General features: G+C 37.4%; 1 protein-coding gene across 1 annotated transcript in view; it reads left to right on the top strand.

Moving 5' to 3' along the window:
• GMDS (GDP-mannose 4,6-dehydratase) overlaps nt 1-18,587 on the top strand; it is a 409,517-nt gene that overhangs the window by 138,622 nt on the left and 252,308 nt on the right. Inside the window, exons 5-6 of the mRNA XM_041413197.1 lie at nt 14,723-14,915; nt 15,828-15,932. Of these exons, the coding sequence (XP_041269131.1) occupies nt 14,723-14,915; nt 15,828-15,932 (298 nt within the window). The remainder of the gene's footprint in view (nt 1-14,722; nt 14,916-15,827; nt 15,933-18,587) is intronic.

The following is an 18,587-nucleotide window of genomic DNA, read 5'->3' as shown; positions in this document are numbered from 1 at the left end:
TTAGGTGAGATTTCCCAATGTAGGTGGAATAATTTTCATCTGAGGGAGGTTTTGAGGATGAATTTGAAGATTTTAAAGAGACAAAGAATCTGAACTAAACCTTATACTGTTATGGATGTGCATTTTAGAGCAACTGTTGCATCAAATTTGCTTCTTAAACAGCTTCAGTTTTACAATTTCTAGGGAAGAAGAAAATATTTGAAACAGAAATCTGAGATGCAGTTTATAGTTGCTCTACTGCATGCTAAATGTCTTTACATACAATTTTAAGAGCATGCTAATTTTCCAGATACTGAATTTCATACAAATACTTTAATTGGATGGAGTTTGAGTTTGCAATTTTTGTGGGAAGCTATAATTTCAAAAGTGGTGGTGGTTGTTAAATGTCAATGGAAACTAAAGTCTTGGGGCAGAATTGGAGATATACAAGACTCCTAGGATCAGACTGCTGTAATTTTGGCATGGTATCTAATTTGATCTCATACCTGTCTATGGTAAATTCCTCTGATGATAAATTGCACAGTATTTGCTCTTGTGCAGAGAGCCAATAGTATCAATTCAGTAAAGGGAATTGAATATCTGTGTGTTCTCTCACCTCAGAAAGAAAATTCATTGTTTATTTCCTCTTTCTTCAGGATAAAAATGCCCTGTAAATATATTACTAGGCTGACACATCACTACATTTTACAAGCATAGGAGCTTAATTTTCTTCATAAATTCAGCAATCTTGTAGCATAAAAAAAAAAAACTTCCTCATTTCCATACAGCAAAGATGTAAGTGGATACCAATTAATTTGGGTATATATTGGCCAAGTCTGTTTACCTGAATCTGAGGATTGTCTGTATGGCCAGTATAAGCTAAGAAATCTAAGTTGGTTTGATTCTCACTTTTTTTCCTCAATAAAACACTTCCTAACATTATCCCCTTAATTTTAAGGAAGAGTTCAGACTTCTACAGGATAATATGAAGAGTATGATTCAGTGCTCTCTAATTGTGTCTTCTAGCACCAGAAAGAGAAAAATAAATTTGTAGGTGTGTGAAGGTGGGATTGACAAACCATGTTGCTGGTTTAGGGATAGCACAGATTATTTGAATTTTCTGAGTAATAGTCTTTGCAGAATGAGGTTTAATCACATTTTGTTTGTTAATCCCATTACTGTGTTAACTGCAAGCTACTAACAAGCTTTGGTTTGTGCATATATGTGGAATTTTTTTAATGTATATTTGCCTTACTGGCTTTTCTTTACCTGTTTTTTTCCATTTTCATACTGACATGAGATGTGGTGCCTCTTTACTCATGCTGTCAACTGGCAAAAATCAAAAATTAAGAAATCTTAACAGTTTGATTGCAAAGTGTTCACTAATGTAAACTATCAATCTTTCATTTTTCATACTCAGAAATGGACGTTTCCCTTTCCTTTTCCTCCCACCCAACAGAGGAGCAAAGGAGACAGTTCTTGAGGGTGTGGTTATCATGAGTTAATTGCAACCCTGAGGGGTTTGAGACACTTGGGTGCATATCATACCTTTTAGCTGTCCAAGGATGAGATTTTCACACGAAGGCTCCACCCCACGGTATTTTACTTTTTATTACATAAATCAGTCTGTGTGCCTAGGGATCATTTATCATTTCCCTAATATTCACCAGGGTACAAACAGTACTGTTCCAGTTCCATTTAACCTCCTTATTTCTCCCTCCTACTCCTGCTCAAAAAAAAAAAAAAGTTGGCAAGATGCTAAAATTGTATAATAGTGGTTCTGTATTTAATGCAGAAATCATACATTATCATAAGAAACTTTCACCCTTGAGTACTCTTTGTACTTCTGAGAACATGATATATGGCTGACTAGTGCACTTAGCAACGATGACTTCATTTAAATCTTACAGTTTCTGAGAAAAGGATTACTGCCTAGAACCTAACTGGTATGAAAAATACATACTTTCAGATGCAACTGCAGTTAATATCAGCTTAAATTTGTGTGTGGAGAGAGTCTCTTGCAACATGAGAGGTATAAAATCTATAGGAATGGAAAGTGGAACACTTGCTGAGGTTTTGCTTTCATGCCAAAACTTTTTAATTTTTTACCAATTATAGAATTTTTCATCACCATTCGCTATTTACATTTTTCAGCCTTCCCAGCCTAGTTTCCTTGGTATACTAGTGACACAGGATTAAAAATTAACTAATGTTTCCAAACTCCCATATGACACTTTAGAAGTTTCCTCTGTTTCTCTGGCAAACAGGCAGTACCAGTTTGTTTCTCCCGGTGTTTTGTGGTTCCTTGACAGAACTTTTTGCATCCCCGATGAGGATGCTCAAAGCCCCAGAGCAGCTTGGGGTCAGCACACTGGAAATTAGCTAAATCTCCTACTGCAGCCACGAGATGTTACATTCTTAGCTGATGTCAGGGTTATGTGCAATCACGGATCTTAACTTGCGTTATTTTTTCATCCAGCCGTACTTCACAGCTATTCAGCACGTTTCCCTCATGGATAATCACTGCCTGTGCAGCAGGGCTACCTCAAGTGGTCTCTAGAAGCTCTAAAGATTTCCCCTTTTTCTATGTGCATTTTGTGGGCAAGTTAGTATCATGACATCTTCTTTGGCTTAATACTATGTGATAAAACTTACAGACTGATCTTGGTTTTTTTCCTTGCCTGGCGGACAAGCTCTGGTAACACAATTTTTTTAGTTTGAATTAAACACTTGTGAATACTGGCTTGCTTGAAAGGACATGGAAACTGAGTGTGCTGTTTTATAGAGGCTTGCAGGCATGTAGAGAAAATGTGTTTGGAAGGGAAGACAGGTTGAAAAAAATCCTGAGATAGATTTACATGACTCCTTCCACATTTATCTCTTCTTGAGATAAATGCACCCTGTTGGCATGTGCTTGTGATCCTGCCATTTCTTGACTGAGATATCCATGAGTCATTCAGAAAAGAAAAAGCATGATTGAAAAGTGCTAATTGAAATAAAATATTTGCATACAATAGGGACGTGGCATCTGCCTGAGCCATACATTCTTTTAAAACTAAAGTGCAATTGTTCACAATTTTACAGACTTCACCTTATTTGTCAAATTTGATGTTTCCACTGATCGTGTCCAATGACTTATTCAGTACTTTTTGGCAAGTTGGTCTTGTCTTGCACAGTGGTTTTCCAAGATGCCTCATCGTGAGGCTGCCAAGTTCACTTTGAAAGCTGACAAAGCTTTTTGTACATTAGTCAAGTCTTACTCAAAGCTGCTCTGAGAGGACTTTTTCTGGTACCTCAAGTGCCACCCTCTGGTATAGATAAAGAGAAGCGCTACACTGTAGAGGTCAGTGTGGTCTTTTGTCCCTTCTAGCGCTGCTAGGCACAAAAATTGCAATGCTGTTTGAGAGCACAGTCAGGGGCAATAAAGAAATCCAGTGTTTGTTCTTAGGGGCGAGAGGGAAAACTCACAAGCTTGTTGAGTTTTTGTGATTATTTGACTGCCATATTCCCTTTTCATGAATGGTTTACCTTAATGTTCAAGTGAAGAGCAGCTTTTATTCTTAGTCTTTTTCTCTGTGTCAAAATCCAAGAGATAGGTGAAAAACAGAGCTGAGGTTAGGGTTGTGGGTTACAGTATACAAATCAGTTGCAATGTTCTGCTTTGATTTATGATCACCATGGCTCATGAGTGCCAAAGCTGCCTTTTAAAATTTATGCCTATACATTGTTTTCTAAGAGTTGTAGTGAAGTGGCTTTAGTAGTTCATAATAAATGGAAGAACAAAGTAGGGCAAAGGGAATACTAGCAGAAAAAATAACAGGCTGATTTATTCTCTGAGAGTATCATCCTGCTTGTTCAATAAAGTTTAACCAGAGGGTCTCATCCCTTTAACTCTCTGCCCCTTGGCCTTTTCCCCCTTACCTCCACATACGTGTGGAGACACGTTTTTCTCAGGTTTCATCCCATAGGTTTCTTCCTAGCCAGCCACCCACATCCTTTTAAGACAGATCAGTTGATTAAGTAGAACATTTTACGTGGGGGATCACCTTGGAGTTCAGAGTGCTCACTGTCACACAGAAAACAGCAATGTTCTCCCTGAAAGGATGCAACTGGAGAAGACGTAAGCCTTGTGGTTTCCAAAGTACTCTAACCACATTAAAATCTGACCACTAAAAATAGGAATAATAGGGTATTCCACTCCAGTAGCTTCCTAGACAGGATGAAGGACTATCACAGTCCACTTTGAGGTATGTAATTACACACTGAGTTTACTGAAAGCAGTTTCTACAGGTTTGTTACATGATTCACAACAAAGCCATCATCAGCTACTGTATTTGTGGATGCTATTAATACCCGTATTTTAAAATTAATCATATGTAGTGCCTGTACATGCACTACAGGCATTAGAGCATTAGTGCTCCTCTGCTAGGGTTCACCCACTTTAGCATTTCAAGGGGTGTGGGTGGTTTTGTTTGGTTTGTTGGTTGCATTTTTAATAAATTTGAAGGATTCAGTGGTTTTGTTTCAGGGATGGTGTAAACCTCAGACTCTTTTATTTAGTTAAAGAATGTTTTTAAGTATCTTTAAGTAGCTGTTCCCAAGAACAAGTAAAAGGAAAAGAATGCTGCTGGGTTTTGGAATTGTTGTCCTTTCTTTGAGTTAGATTTCAGAGGGACATTTCACAGAAGATGACCTTATGCATTGGAAGAAAAGGCAATTATTTGCCCTGTTCAAAAAAAGAAAACTGAAAAAGCCAAACCCTGGTGACTTATTTCTTGACATGCTGTTGCATGTTTATTCATTTTCCCAGTCATTCCTGATGAAGTACTGGAGCGGGGAAAGTGGCAGCTGTGGGAGCATGACTTTTGTCAGTACATACCTAGCCATCCAAATTTGCACCATGCAATTAGCCATCCCAATTTAATTCTTAATGCACATGCAGTAAAATTGAAAAAAGACAAGGCTTGGGCATTAATTGCGTATAAGTCTGAGATATGCTGAAAGAATTCTAGCTAAAGAACAGTTGTGTTGTTTTTGATTGATTTATAGCAAATCAGAAAGTAGAACTGGGTCTGTGGAGATGGTACTCTAAGAAACATTGTAAGTGATGGCAAATAAGGGGAGAATATGGACTTTTGAGGAAGGTGATTGGACAAGAGTAGGACTGAAGTGATAGCGTTTATTTAGAAAATATGTTTCTGTAGTACCTTGATTATTTTAAGAGTAAACTGAGTGCAAATGAAGAAGACATCATTTGCCTTCTGAGACGGATTACTTGGAACTCTTTTGCCACACAGATGCAGGTGTTGGAGCTCTGAGCTCCCCTCCCTGGGTACTTGTAGGCAGAGGATGTTCCCTAGATGAAATCACAGCACTGTTAAGACTGGAAAAGACATCTAAGATTGAGTTGAAGCACTGATCTAACACTGCCGTCTTCACCACTAAAATGTGTCCCCAGATACCACATCTACACATTTTTTAAATGTGTGATTCCACCATTTCCCTGTTGTGCCCAATACAAGAAGTCATCACTTTTTCCTGTGTGTGTGTATGCACATGCTTATTCATTTCCTCAAAAGCTCATGTTCTCATTTGTCTCCTTGAAGTCCTGTTCTGAAAGCTCCTCCTCAACTGAAGCACCACAAGCTGTGGTCAGAGCTGAGGTACCTCTCTGCCCTTAGGCTGTGATGATGATGGTTTTTGAGTAGCTGACAATAAGACAGAGCTAAGATAAGTTGCTTTATCTTGCATGGTTTAAGAGTGCTTCCAGACAGCATTACCTCAGCTCCACAGTGAAATGGTAACTTGTTTTCTGGCACTGACTTGGTGGCTGTGTCTTAGCCCCTGTCTGGGCCATATCCGTGGGCAGTCTCTCTGATTGGGTTTATGGTCTCTTTAATGAGTAATGCATGCACACTGATGTAATTAATTTTTTTCTTAGAGCGTCCCTGTGAAACAGGGAAGCTCCTTCAACCATTAGTTAGCTGTTTGGAAGCAGGTATCATTTCTTGTTCAGAGGAGGACAAAATTCCTTTAATTTGACAAAATTAAAAATCACAGATATTTCCATTGAGTGAAAGGTAAAAGCTTTTGTTAATCATTATAGAAAGAAGGGGTTTTTTTTAATAAAGTATATGTCATATCTCTACAGATGTTCATTCAAAGTGTACACAGCTTGGTCAGAACGAATTATAGGACTTTAATAGCAGTCAGTGGTTTTTTCCATCATTTTATCTTAAGCTGTGCTGCATCAGGTACCAGCTGGATATAGCACAGAAAGCCATCCCAAAATAATGAAAAGTATAATTTGGAGAACTGTGCAGATAATTGCTACTGTAGATAATGGGTGGACAGGGGGGAATTTATCAAAATTTATTTTTTCTTAAAAAAAAGTTTCTTAATTTTTAGCAAGTTTTCTCAAGTTTTTCAAAATCAATTTAGGTGATTCTACACAGGATCTGCATAGCTTCAGTACATTTTATCCGGATTAAATGCCCTTAAGGTAAGAAGACCCTACTTCATAATAAAATATGTCAACTCCACTTACGAAATTATGTTTTATTTTGTCATGAAGGGAGAAGCGTTTTTGATACATTATAGGTATCTGAGAAGCTGAATTTTGAATTTTTAAGCTTTCTTTAACAGTGCCATTTGGAATAAAGACTTGCAGTCTGGGAAGTAATCTTCAGTAATAATAAATGCTGAAAACATAGCTTTTCTCTGTTTGAAAAGGCAGAACTTCTGACCAGCCCCATAAACCTAGGGATGTTTTACCTTATGCATTCATAGGAGGTACAAGAGAGTCAGGCAAGGTCATCATTTGCAAAGTTTTGGGTTAATTCTGGCTCCCAGGCAATACAGAATTCTGTCAATATTTGGGAGGGTCCATTGTGTTAAGCTGTGTTTCGTGGTCTTGTTGGCCAGGAAGGCAAAGAGGGGAGAGACTGTTGGTAATAAAGCTTTGCCATTCTAGATTATTGCTTTATTTAATATCTATCTAGTCATCTATTGAAAGTCTACCAAAATCATAAAGCAGATAGATGGTGACGGTCTGATTGCTCTTTCTAGGGCTTGGAGTTTTTTTTTATTTCTTTCTTTTTTGCTTGTGATGATGCTTTTATCACTACTGTGAAAAGCATCTTTCAATATGTTCTGAAAGCAACAAGGAAGAGAGAATGAAAGTTTTTAAAAATGCTCCAGAAGTAAAAAAAAAAAACAAAACCAAAACTATAATATAGTTGTCATGTTAGAGTTTTAAATAACCTGTATGTTTTAAGTTAATGTATTTATATGTGAAAGTGAGTAAGAATGGTGCTAGTTCTTTGGAAGTGACTGCATTCCCTGCATGGATGTTATTCATAGCTCTCTATTCCCCTGGTACATATAAAGCAAAATGAATTGGCTATCTTTTTACATCTCTCTTTGAATGTTCTCTAGTGACTCTGCAAGTTGCCCCTTTTTGTCTTTCTATTAAATAGCATTTAAGGCTTCTGCACAGCTGGACTTCAGTATGTAAGAAAGCTTTTAGGGTATTACAGTGTCATTAGCTATTGAAGCTGCAATATTTGAAACATCGAAACCCATCCTGACTTTGCTGCATGTGGCATGTGTTTAAAAGTTTGGATGTATATGTATATTGTTGAAGCTATCCCTGAACAAAATCATGCTGACAATGAATAAAGAATCAGTCCTGCTTTTTTAAAAGCTTCTTTTCTAATCTTTGTAATTTGAAACTGAAGACTTAGAACAGTGGGTCAGAGATTGTTCTGCAAGATAAATCCCTTGCATCACATAACCCTGACAACTCCCCAGTTCCATCAAATTAATAACAAATGGATGAGAAGATAAGCAAAACTAATGGGGAGGTTACATTTTTGTGACAAAGGTTTATGGCCATACTGAATCTCATGTACTGTGATATCCCTCCTCCTTTTCCTCCTCCGCTTTGGTATTTTTTTTTTTTATTATCAGATCTGAGCATTCCAGTATCTGAAGCTCTTCTGTGGAGGAGATATGATGAATAGCAAGCTGAACTGCATGTCTCCAAAAAGCTGCTGTGAATAACTCTCTACTTTTCTAGTAGAAATCACTATTTTTTTACAAGGCCAGGCCTCATTCTTGCACACTGGACGTCCATGTTCGTCTCCTTGGGTGCTGCTACATGTTTGAAACACTCTGCTGTAATCCCATCTCCCTCTCTTAAAACTGTGCAATAATGGAGTTTGGCAGCAGCGACTGAATGTCATCTGGACTGGATCTTTTCACAAAGCAGGACCAGCTTACAGCAGGTGGCTCAGGGTGACGTCTGATTGAGTTTTGAGTTTCTACAAGGGTGGAGATGCTACAGATGGAGATGTCCAAGCCTCTCTGCACAACATGTTTCAGTGTGAGACCAGCCATGCTGTGAACTCTTTTTTTTCCTAATAGCTAATTGTAATTTCACATGTTCCACCTTGTGCCCATTGCCTTTTGACCTGTCTCTGGGCAACTCCCTTTTAATCCAGTCTGTTAAATTCTCTTGATTTACTACAGTAGATAGGTAGTGAGCAGAAGAGTAAACAATTTGCAAATTACTTCTATTGGAGATGTGGTCCAAACACACCTTTGAATCCAATAGTCAAGACAACTGTACAAGATGTAGGAGACTGGTTTTTTTTTTTTTAAATGGAGAATAAGTATTCCAATTGAAGGGTTGTGGCATCAAAATTTTGAAAATAGTAGGGATCTGCTAGTTCTTCTGTAGCTCTTAGCTGGTCGCACATAAGGCAGGAGGCTGCTTTAGAGGGAAAGGTGAACATGATGACCTCGAGAGTTCAATTTACAACGGTACCTGCAGTTTGCCAGGAAGGAATCACTTGCTAAGGAAACTGAATAATGAATCCAACTTTCAACCCCTACTGATAGGGGAGCCAGATAAATATGAAGCTTTTCTTACTCAAGGAGTATTTCTCCATGCTTGTTCTCTTTGGGTTTATTTTATTTTTTCTCTTTTCCACCCAACAAAAAGCAAGTAGCAGTTTTTGCCCCTAAAAAGGGAAAAGGGAACTGATATTAATGAAGCCAAGTTATTTCTCTTTAAAGATTATTTCAGTAGATTTGCATCAAGAACTTGAAATTAATGTGGAGGAGAGTTATAAGGATGATTTACCCAAGATGAACATGAGAAATTGCTGTATGAATATACACTGTGGAATATGTTAGGGGGCCTCTTGATCCTGATCATTGAGTATTTCAGCTGCACAAAGGAAGTTTTTACAGAACCTGAAGATCATCAAGGATCATTGAAATCCCCAAACAGTAAAAAGGTTATTTTTGTGCTTTGGTTTGGGCCTCCACATTTAGAGGTGAAGGTGAAATGCTGGCTCACTGATGTCAAAGCCAAACTTTTACCAGTTCAAGAAGTCCCTCCAGTCACACAGCCTGCAGCATGTAGTGGGACAGAGCCACAGTGAAACTCCACCATAGGAGCAAAATGTAAGGACTACTAGGGAAGTAGAAGAATAAGCACTGGTTTTATCAACTGCACTGCTTATTCCTTTGCATCACTTGAAAACCCACATTACCCAAGCTCTCTTGCTGTAGCAATATTGTGAATGTCTTAGGCTAATGTAAATTTTAGGGAACAGTGTTGACTTCTGCTTCCACTTATAAAATCTTTTCTTTGCTAGTTCTCCACTTTTAATCATGTTGTCCAAATATTCTAATTTTGTACAGATCACTTTTTTTTTTTTTTGTCTTGCTAATGAGAGAACAAGGAAATAAATGGGAAAGAAGATAGCCTTTGTTGATCTATGGTCGTTTTATCCAGAATTTCAGTCACTACTTTTTTTAGTCTGTTTCTGTTTAGCTAAGAAATTGAATAGGGCTTTAAGATATCAAGAGTATTGCTCAGTAACAAGCAGTTCAGAACTATTGAATAGATTACTTTTCTGTATAGCAAAATATGTAATTGTTTGGGGGATTTTCTGTCTTTTAATTTGTTTTTTTATTGGGTGAGAGGACAAGCATTCATTGAGTTAAAAGGCTGGAGGGAGAGAGGAATTGTCACATTCTCTGAGAAGCTTACCTGACATTTTCTTTCCCATCCCCTTAACACAGCTCAGCTCCCCCAGATACTTTATATTTCCTAAAATCCCTAAGATTTTATTTCACTATGTTAGGACTTTACAGGAATTCTTGGCCTATAGTCTGTATTAGATTTAGCAACTGGAATCTTATGCTTTACATGCCTATTCCTAGGGATTGAGCAGCTTGTTTACTGAGATGATGTAAGTGATCCCAGTGGTTTTTATTGGCAGTGGAAGGCACACTGAATATTCAAAGCAAACAGAATTGATTTTAAAGAATGCAAAAAAAGTAACCACTGTGAAACTTGTGAGAGTTGAAACATTTCTGAGCAGTTTTTCTGCTTTGTGGTTTGCTTTTCTGGTGTAAACCATTTTTTAATGACCTGATACACATATCTTCTCCTTTGATAAACCTAAAGAATCTACCACAGGCTTTTTCAAAAGAGCAGTGATGCTTAAATTGATGTTATAGTCAGGTTAGCCACCTCTCCTTTTACAATGACAGAATAATAATTCACATTTATACTACCCTGTTTCCTCCTGGGACTTCACATAAGCTTCACTCTTATTGCACCAGCCTTCCAGAAATCACATCTTCTGAAACTGAGAAGACTGTAAGGAAGAGATGAAATTTCAAATCATTATTTATATTCCTTACGTAGAGCATTGAAGCACATTCTGCTAGGATTTGCTTTTTTTTTTTTTTTTTTTTTTTTATTGGAAACTTTTTTTTAATTGGAAACTAATAATTAATATGATCACAGCTTGCCTGTTGGAGTCTTCTAAATGACAAAGCAGAGAAGTGTCCCACGAAGTCAAAACTATGTGTGCACTAAATGGATAACTTTCAGAGTGTCACCATTGCTGACAACAACACATTTGACAAAAGCAAATATTATTAAGTCTACAGTCTTGTATATAGTGTTTATAGACATGATAGGAATGTGGTCTTATGGAGGGTAGGACCCATATGTTTTCATTTAGATACTTTTCAGTAAGCTTTTAAATCTTGGCTGTATTTGAAATGTACTATATTAGGGATGAATCCAGCAAAGAAGATACTCAGTATGTAGAATTCCCATGTACATAAGGAGTCCATTTGCTTTTTAGTATTTGAGGAAATTCTGCAGGGTGTTCAGAACCTGGAAACCTGGAACTTGAAGTACTTTTGTTAAATGTCTCCTTATTTTTCTTTGTCCTCTTGTAATGACTCACTTATCACTATGCACTGAATTGAATAGATATATCTGAAAAATATGCTTTTATAGTATCGCCAGAGATCAACAATGACACCTGCAAAAGCATGGTGTCCCCTTTGTACATGGGAAGTACAAAGTGCCAAGGTCACTCAGACTCATATGTTTTGAGAATACAATTTCTGCTTGGTTGGTATGCCATGATTTCCCTTTGGCACAAAATCTGTCCAAAGAGGCGAAAGTACTGGATCCATTACTTTAATACCTGTTGAGAAAACTTTCAGATTTAAAGTTTCTGCCAGGTAAAGAAGCTTCTTTTGCTTAGTCCAGTCATTACAAAAACTCCATATTTCTTTCAAAACAAATTTTAGTTGCAGGTCTTACTCTCATTGAGAGTAAGAGATAGTTTTGGATTTTTGGGGAAAGAATGGAACATCTGTCTTATATGGTTCAATCAAAAAATCAATGTGTGTAAGTAGGCTCTCCAAAGCATGATCAAGAGCATCTCTGTTATGTTTTCTGCCCTGACTCACTGCTGTCTTTACTGGTCTAGAGGAAGACAATCTTCCTAATTCAGGCACTTAAGAAAGTTGTCATAAATTAGGCAGTTGAAAACTCTCATCTGTAGGTATTAGCTCAGCTCTTTTTTCCCACTGGATAAGTGTTTAATCTTTGATAAAGTATGACTTGGTTTTAGCCTTGATACACCTACCTTTACAGTAATATCCATGAAGTTTTTACTCTTTCAAGTAGTCCCACAGAGCTCAGTGAAGGTTATTTGTAAGAGTAACATCTATGGAATCTGGTTCTATATTGGGTTTTTATAACCCAGTTCTTTTTTGTGTGTTATGCATGCATGTTGTTTTCTCTTGCACATGCCTTTTAATGAAGCCCCTGCTTTTTTTTTTTTTTTCCTTTTTTTCTTTTTTTTCTTTTTACTTTTTTTCTGGTATTTCTGCTAGTCTTGCACAAAATAAAGTATATAAGGAGAGGGGAATTATGTTGTAAGGGATAAGTTATCACCCATTCTTGCTCTACCTGGATTTATTTATAACTACTTAATTGATTTAGTATTTTTAAACCCTTTTTCATTTTTAACTTTGAACTAGAATCCAATTAAAATTTGGGTTGCTTTTGTCTGTATTTGCAATATAACTGTCCCTACTTTCCACAGCATCTCTTAACAGTCCAGAGTTTTTGGTGTTGAATGTTTTAGTGAATAAAACCATTTTTTAAATTTTCCTGAATACCATTTTTGTCTAACCTGCACTCCAGAATGAAATGTGTTTAGTGGTCTGAGTCCTGACCCTGGTGAACAGCAGTCTGCGTTACAAAACAGACACAGAACTGGTGGTTTCTGCTTGGGGACACTCAGACCCAGTCAGCATGGGGGCACAGTTACCTCACACCCCAGGGAGTGTTTTCTGAAGGTGAAGACTGAGGTCATTCATCAGGCAATAGGGAAAACCATCTCTTGTGAAACTGGTCTCTACACCAGCCAGAGAGAGCATTTCCCAGGGCTGCTGCTGCTGTGGCCTCATTGCTCCCTTTGGTTCAGAGGTTTTATAATCTGGAATCTCCTAGACTGCCTCAGTTCCATGTGCCATTTGCTTGGTAGTAGAATATGGAAGCAATGATTTGTGTTTCAGGGTGATGTTTTCAGCAGGTTATTTGTTGGAAATAATACCTTAATATAAGTAAATTCCTGATTCTGGAACAGTTATTATGCGTTTTGCTTTCATTGGATAGCTGAGACTTGTGATTAATACACCAATTTGTGTTGATTAGTACGTTATTGGCTGTACCATCTACTCATTACAATGCTTTCCTAAGAGTTATTCTGACACTGAAGTTGAGAGACTTAAGTGGCTGACATCTTTATGCCAAATGGATTAAAACAAAAAATGCACAGCCCTTCTTGGTAGATCAGTGCTCAATTTCAGCTGGGTCATACCAGCTTAATAAGACAAAGTATCAGGTTTCCTTTTGTGTGTTTTTTTCTCTTTTGGTTAAAAAAAAGGAAAAGGAAGGTTTGGTTTTGTTCATATCTTTCCTCTTTCAGCTCAGAACTGTGTGTGAACCTTTTTATTTTGGAGCACAGTAATAAAATTTGGATAATTTCATGCCTGTATTAAATTAACCATAAGTGAAAATGCAAATTAATGAATTTTTTTTTTCATCTGCTGTGTAAATAAGCCTTAAACCTCCAGTGGTTACTGAATAGGGGAAGTGGCTTAAGTGGAGGAAATAATACACTGCTATCAGTCTGAATTAGCCAGAGGGGACATAGGTAGAATAATTCTTTGGGTAAGGGTCATGAAGGAGACTGCTCTAAAAGCCCATTCACCTTTAGTTTTTATAACATTGGCAGTATAAACAGGGAACGTTTTTTCAGAAACTGGCATAAGCAAAATCCCTGAGTTGGGGAGAGGATGTAGAAGAAAGGAGGAATGTGCTGCTGGGATGGGCACTGGTGGGAAAAAATTCTTCAGAGTCCAGGAACTTTGTTGGAACCTCCATAAAAACAGCCTGTACCACCAAATAAAAAGAGTGAGCTCCCTTCTAAGCATGTTTTCTCCTGTCTTCAGTTGGGGTGGTCACAACACACCTCTTACCTTCAGCTTACTTTTTCAGGTGTTTTTTTTTTTCTTCTTCTGTAACTTCAAAGAAAATAATATATTTTTGAAACACTCTGAAAGCTTAGACTTGAGCACTGATTGTGGCATAGGCCACAAGACAAACTCATTGTAAAGGTAACTATACATACTGGAGTAGGGAGAGAAAAAGGAGTCTTGGCCCACCAGTGGGCATGACTTTATCATCATGCGTTGAAAAATGTCAGCTGGAGATGTCAGGGTATTTTTGCATACCTCCAACCCTTTGCAGTCACACTTTATGATCTCTCTAAGCTCTGTGCAAAAGCCACAGCTCTGGTACACCTTGGTCAGATAGTGTTGGGAGTCTCATTTGTTAGCAGGTATTTCTACTCTTCTCTGAACTTTGATGTCTGTTTAAATTGCAAAACCCTGAACCTTGTTTAAAGTTTGGGGGCGGGGGGTTTATATATGTTGGTGCTGTCATGCTCTCTGTCCTATTACTTTTTAAAAATATATTTTGGGCAATTATAACCAAATTCAAGTGTGTCAAAGATATTGAGCCCAAGTGACTGTTGTGGAAACTGGCAGCTGTGGAGATGAGAGAGTGCCTGATAATGCTCCCATAATGGGGAGGCTTACCCCTTACTTCACGTGGGAAAATAATCCCAGGGAACACCAGTCATTTGGATTGGCTATTTATGGAACTACTTATTTATTCTTAGAAATCCTCTGAGGGTACTTTTGTAAACTGAGTATCTACTCTGCACAGAAATGTCTAGATGGTCTGTGGCAAGTGATGTATTGCTTTGGTTGGTTGTAGTTGATTTTGGCATGTTCTGGTGCCCTAGTAAAATTGGTGTTTTTATTTCTTTCTCTTCCCAAGATTTCTTTCGACCTAGCCGAATATACTGCTGACGTTGATGGGGTTGGCACTTTACGGCTCCTAGATGCTATTAAGACCTGTGGCCTTATCAACTCTGTGAAGTTTTACCAAGCCTCCACCAGTGAACTTTTTGGAAAAGTGCAAGAAATCCCGCAAAAGGAGACCACCCCTTTTTACCCAAGATCGCCTTACGGTGAGGAGCGCTGATGGTGTGTGTGCAGTGTCTGTCTGTCTGTTCTCCCTGCTCATGTCTCAGGGCTGAAGTCATTTGGATGTGAGATTAGAATGATGATAGAGCTAAAGTGACTAGACATGTTGAGAGGCATACCTTTATGAATTACTATATAAAAAGTATTTGCTGCCATTGCCTAGGGGTTGGAAATTAGCATCTCACTTCACAAGGCCTTGTTCATTCAGCTCAGAGGTGAAGAGCACTTGAAGAAGGGGGGTTAGGGGGTGACTCTTCCTTCACAAAGGGTTGTGAGGTACCACTGAAGTGATAAAGTTTCATTTCTTCTTTCTTTTTTTTTTTTTTTTTTTTTTTTTTTTTTTTTTTTGCCTAAATGAAAGACTCCCAAGAGCTCACTTCTTCCTTTGTGAACTCATATGAAATTTGAAACACTTATTAAAGCAATGGGCATGGAGGATTTTAGTGATAAAGTTTCAAATCAATTTGAGTGTTAAGGCACCAGATTTTCACTTTTATTCCTCCAAAGTAATTTTGGTTTTGTTTTGGGGTTTTTTTTTAATTAACAGAGGTCACTACAGTGGCATATTTCACACACTCTGACCGTGTTAATTATACTGTAAAAGAAAAAATGCTGTGCTTGAGTGTGTATAAGAAAACAAGTAAGAAGGTGCCCTGATCTTTCCTGGCCAGTTCAGAGGCAGCTCAGAATATGAGTATTTTCCCATTCAGCTGCTGTTTATTGGGCTGATTTTTTTTTTTTAATATAAAATTTGGCACGTATAGGGAACTAATCAAATTCTAAAGCACTTTGCTGTTGAAATGTGGACTTCACCTTGCATGTGACAGAGATGTGTTTGTCTGAGCTGTGTATGACCCATGCACTTATACAGTAATGCTTCAAAATTATTTTTACAGGGGCAGCAAAACTGTATGCCTACTGGATTGTGGTGAACTTCAGAGAAGCCTACAATCTCTTTGCTGTGAATGGCATCCTCTTCAATCATGAGAGCCCCAGAAGAGGTTAGAAAATCCATGTGAAACTGTTTCCAACCTTGTGTATATCTGATTGGAAAAATGGAACAATGCATCCACAGGTTTCATTTCAACTTGCCAGAATTCTGCAGGGAAGGTGTCATGACTTGCAGCCTGCCCGCCTGCCCATGGCATTTGGTGCAGCCCTCCTGGCAGTCTCAGAGCCTCAGAGCTCAAGAGCAGCAGCTTTCCCTTTCAAGCATCATGTTCCATTTTGCAGCTCACGAACGCTGAAGGGAAGTTTGGGTATCTAATTTTGTGTCCCTCTTGATAATAAGTAAAGACAAAAATGTTAATATGACACATTAAAAAAGGCAGGTTTTCTAAACATTTATTTGGGCAGCTACATAACAGATGCAATTTCAGGTGTGACATACTGAGATTTTAATATGTGTATAAATGTTAAATTAAGAGGCAAAAATAATAGATGCTCTAAGTTCATAAGACTAATTGGTACAGCCTGGTATATTTTGAAAACATTTTGAATTATGATCCATACGGTTTTACAAGATGGCTTTTAACACATGGCTTTAAAATGCCTTTCAATTTAATCCTTAATAGCAATGCAGCTTTAATTCCACTTAATCATCCCTTTTCCGCTTGCAGTACTTTATGAACAATTAATGCTGGTATTTATTTTGAGTCAGACTCCATGGCTGATTAGAGGTCTCTTTTACAATGACAGTTTTCCTCTGCCCTTTAAGTACTGTGACTGTAGAAAACACTCTAAAATTAAACTTTAAATTAACACCGAAAACTGGGTTCTCAGTGCCGAACCCTTTTATTGTGGTCTGTTTCTAAATGAAAAATAAATTCAAGTTTTACAGGAATGCAATTATATAAATTATAGCCTGGCACCAAACATAAGATTTTTAATCATACTTATATGATACTTATATAAAACAGACCATAATTTCAACTCTGCTTAAAAGGGAAAAAAAAAAAAAGAGGAGGAAAAAGGAATCCATGTCAATAGGATTTAAATATTCATTTCAATCTTTGGGAGTCAGCTGTGAAACCTCATCATACAGTGGGTAGGCATTTACAGTAATTGGTGGTAGAAGCTGGTGTATCACTTCACTGGAGCAAATAAAGCACAAGTTCAAAATTAAAGGGGAATCATATTCACTAGATTATTTAATTCAGATGCCCTAATACTTTGCTTTCTATTAAAGAGTTTACTGAGGTGTATTCATAGTGTGCTGTAAACTAATGTTCAAATTGCTCTGAGTTATCTCCATACAATCAAAACATTCTGACCATTGTAAAAAATGTGGAAATATACAATAAAAAATATTAGCTTGGCATGATTTCTAATAACTCTAAGGAGCTACAAGATGAGATGAAACCTTTATGAAAATGTACTGTTTCTGATGCTCTGGTACAGACTCATGCCAAGAAGGAGGAAAACTTCATACTTGTTGCTGTTTTGATCTCTCTGATGTTCCTGCTTTAACACTACTGCAATCTGAGGTCTCTTTTCAACATATTTAATGTCCCCATGGAGCACTCAAGTCTGATTTGAAGTCTCAGGCTGTACTTCTCATTGTGTGTGTGTGTTTGCTGAGTGTAGTTTTGGGCCCTTTATGCCATGAGCAGGAATCTTGTCCTAGAAATGGTGTCAGTTGACTCTTTTTGCCTTAGCAAGAGTAGTTGCCATGAAAGTGACTGTAACCACAGACCAGTGTTATTTGCATGGTGTTTTTGTGTGAAAAGGTTTAAAAAACTATACAGATAAGAACATGATATAACAGTAGTTTTGAGATTGCTTCTTGATGGCCATTCATCACTTTTGTAATATTTCTGAAGATTGCAAAGGCACTTCAAGAGGAAAAGAGGATTTGACTGGAATTTTGAACTCCTGTGCAAAGCTGATAATATCCATGGAAGTTTTAGAATGCTTTATGGTTTAGTCTTTTTTTATACTGATTTCAAAGATTGGGAATACCTAAATAAATCAATACATATTTTCTTCCCATAGTATATACCATTATTTCAGTTAGTTTAGGGTTACACTGAATGCATCAAATACAACATCCCATTGATTGTGGTATTATTTGCATCTTGTCCACACAAAACCTAATGCCCAGGAATCAGAGAAGAGCAGAAGGTTGCAGTAGTGCCACTTGCTGAGGTGCAGAATTGATCACTCCTGGTGGACAGTGCATACCTAAATTTTAAATCATACTTTTGAAAATTTCTGTAAGTTTCTTTTGCAAAATGTATTTATGGGAAAAACTGTGAAGAGACAAACTCTAGTATTCCTTATAGCCAGATATCCATGAAATATGTTACACTGGAAGGCAATGGTAAGGATGAACAGAATGTGTTTTTCATACCTTGGAGCCTGTATTGTGGGCTGTGATCAAATACAGAAGTATTTGTATTTGAAGTATGAGTACTCATGTTGAAAGATGGTGAATTGCAGTTGTCTGCCAAGATGGTCACTGATGTTGAATCGAACAAAAAATTGTAAAGAGTTTGCTTCATGATCTGTATTATAAATAAGTGTTTGGGGTTGCTCAAAAAATCACCCACAAAGGTTTTAGCAAAAATGGGTTTAATATGAGTTTATAAAAACATGATTTAACAAAGTTTGATGGCAAGGTTCACTCTGTTACTTACTACATGGATGAAACATAC

This window comes from Onychostruthus taczanowskii, unplaced genomic scaffold, assembly GCF_017590055.1.
Source record: "Onychostruthus taczanowskii isolate IOZ18803 unplaced genomic scaffold, ASM1759005v1 scaffold40, whole genome shotgun sequence".
In the NCBI taxonomy this organism is placed as follows: domain Eukaryota; kingdom Metazoa; phylum Chordata; class Aves; order Passeriformes; family Passeridae; genus Onychostruthus; species Onychostruthus taczanowskii.
The sequence above is the reverse complement of the archived record's forward strand: the minus strand, read 5'-3'. Positions and strand labels throughout refer to the sequence as shown.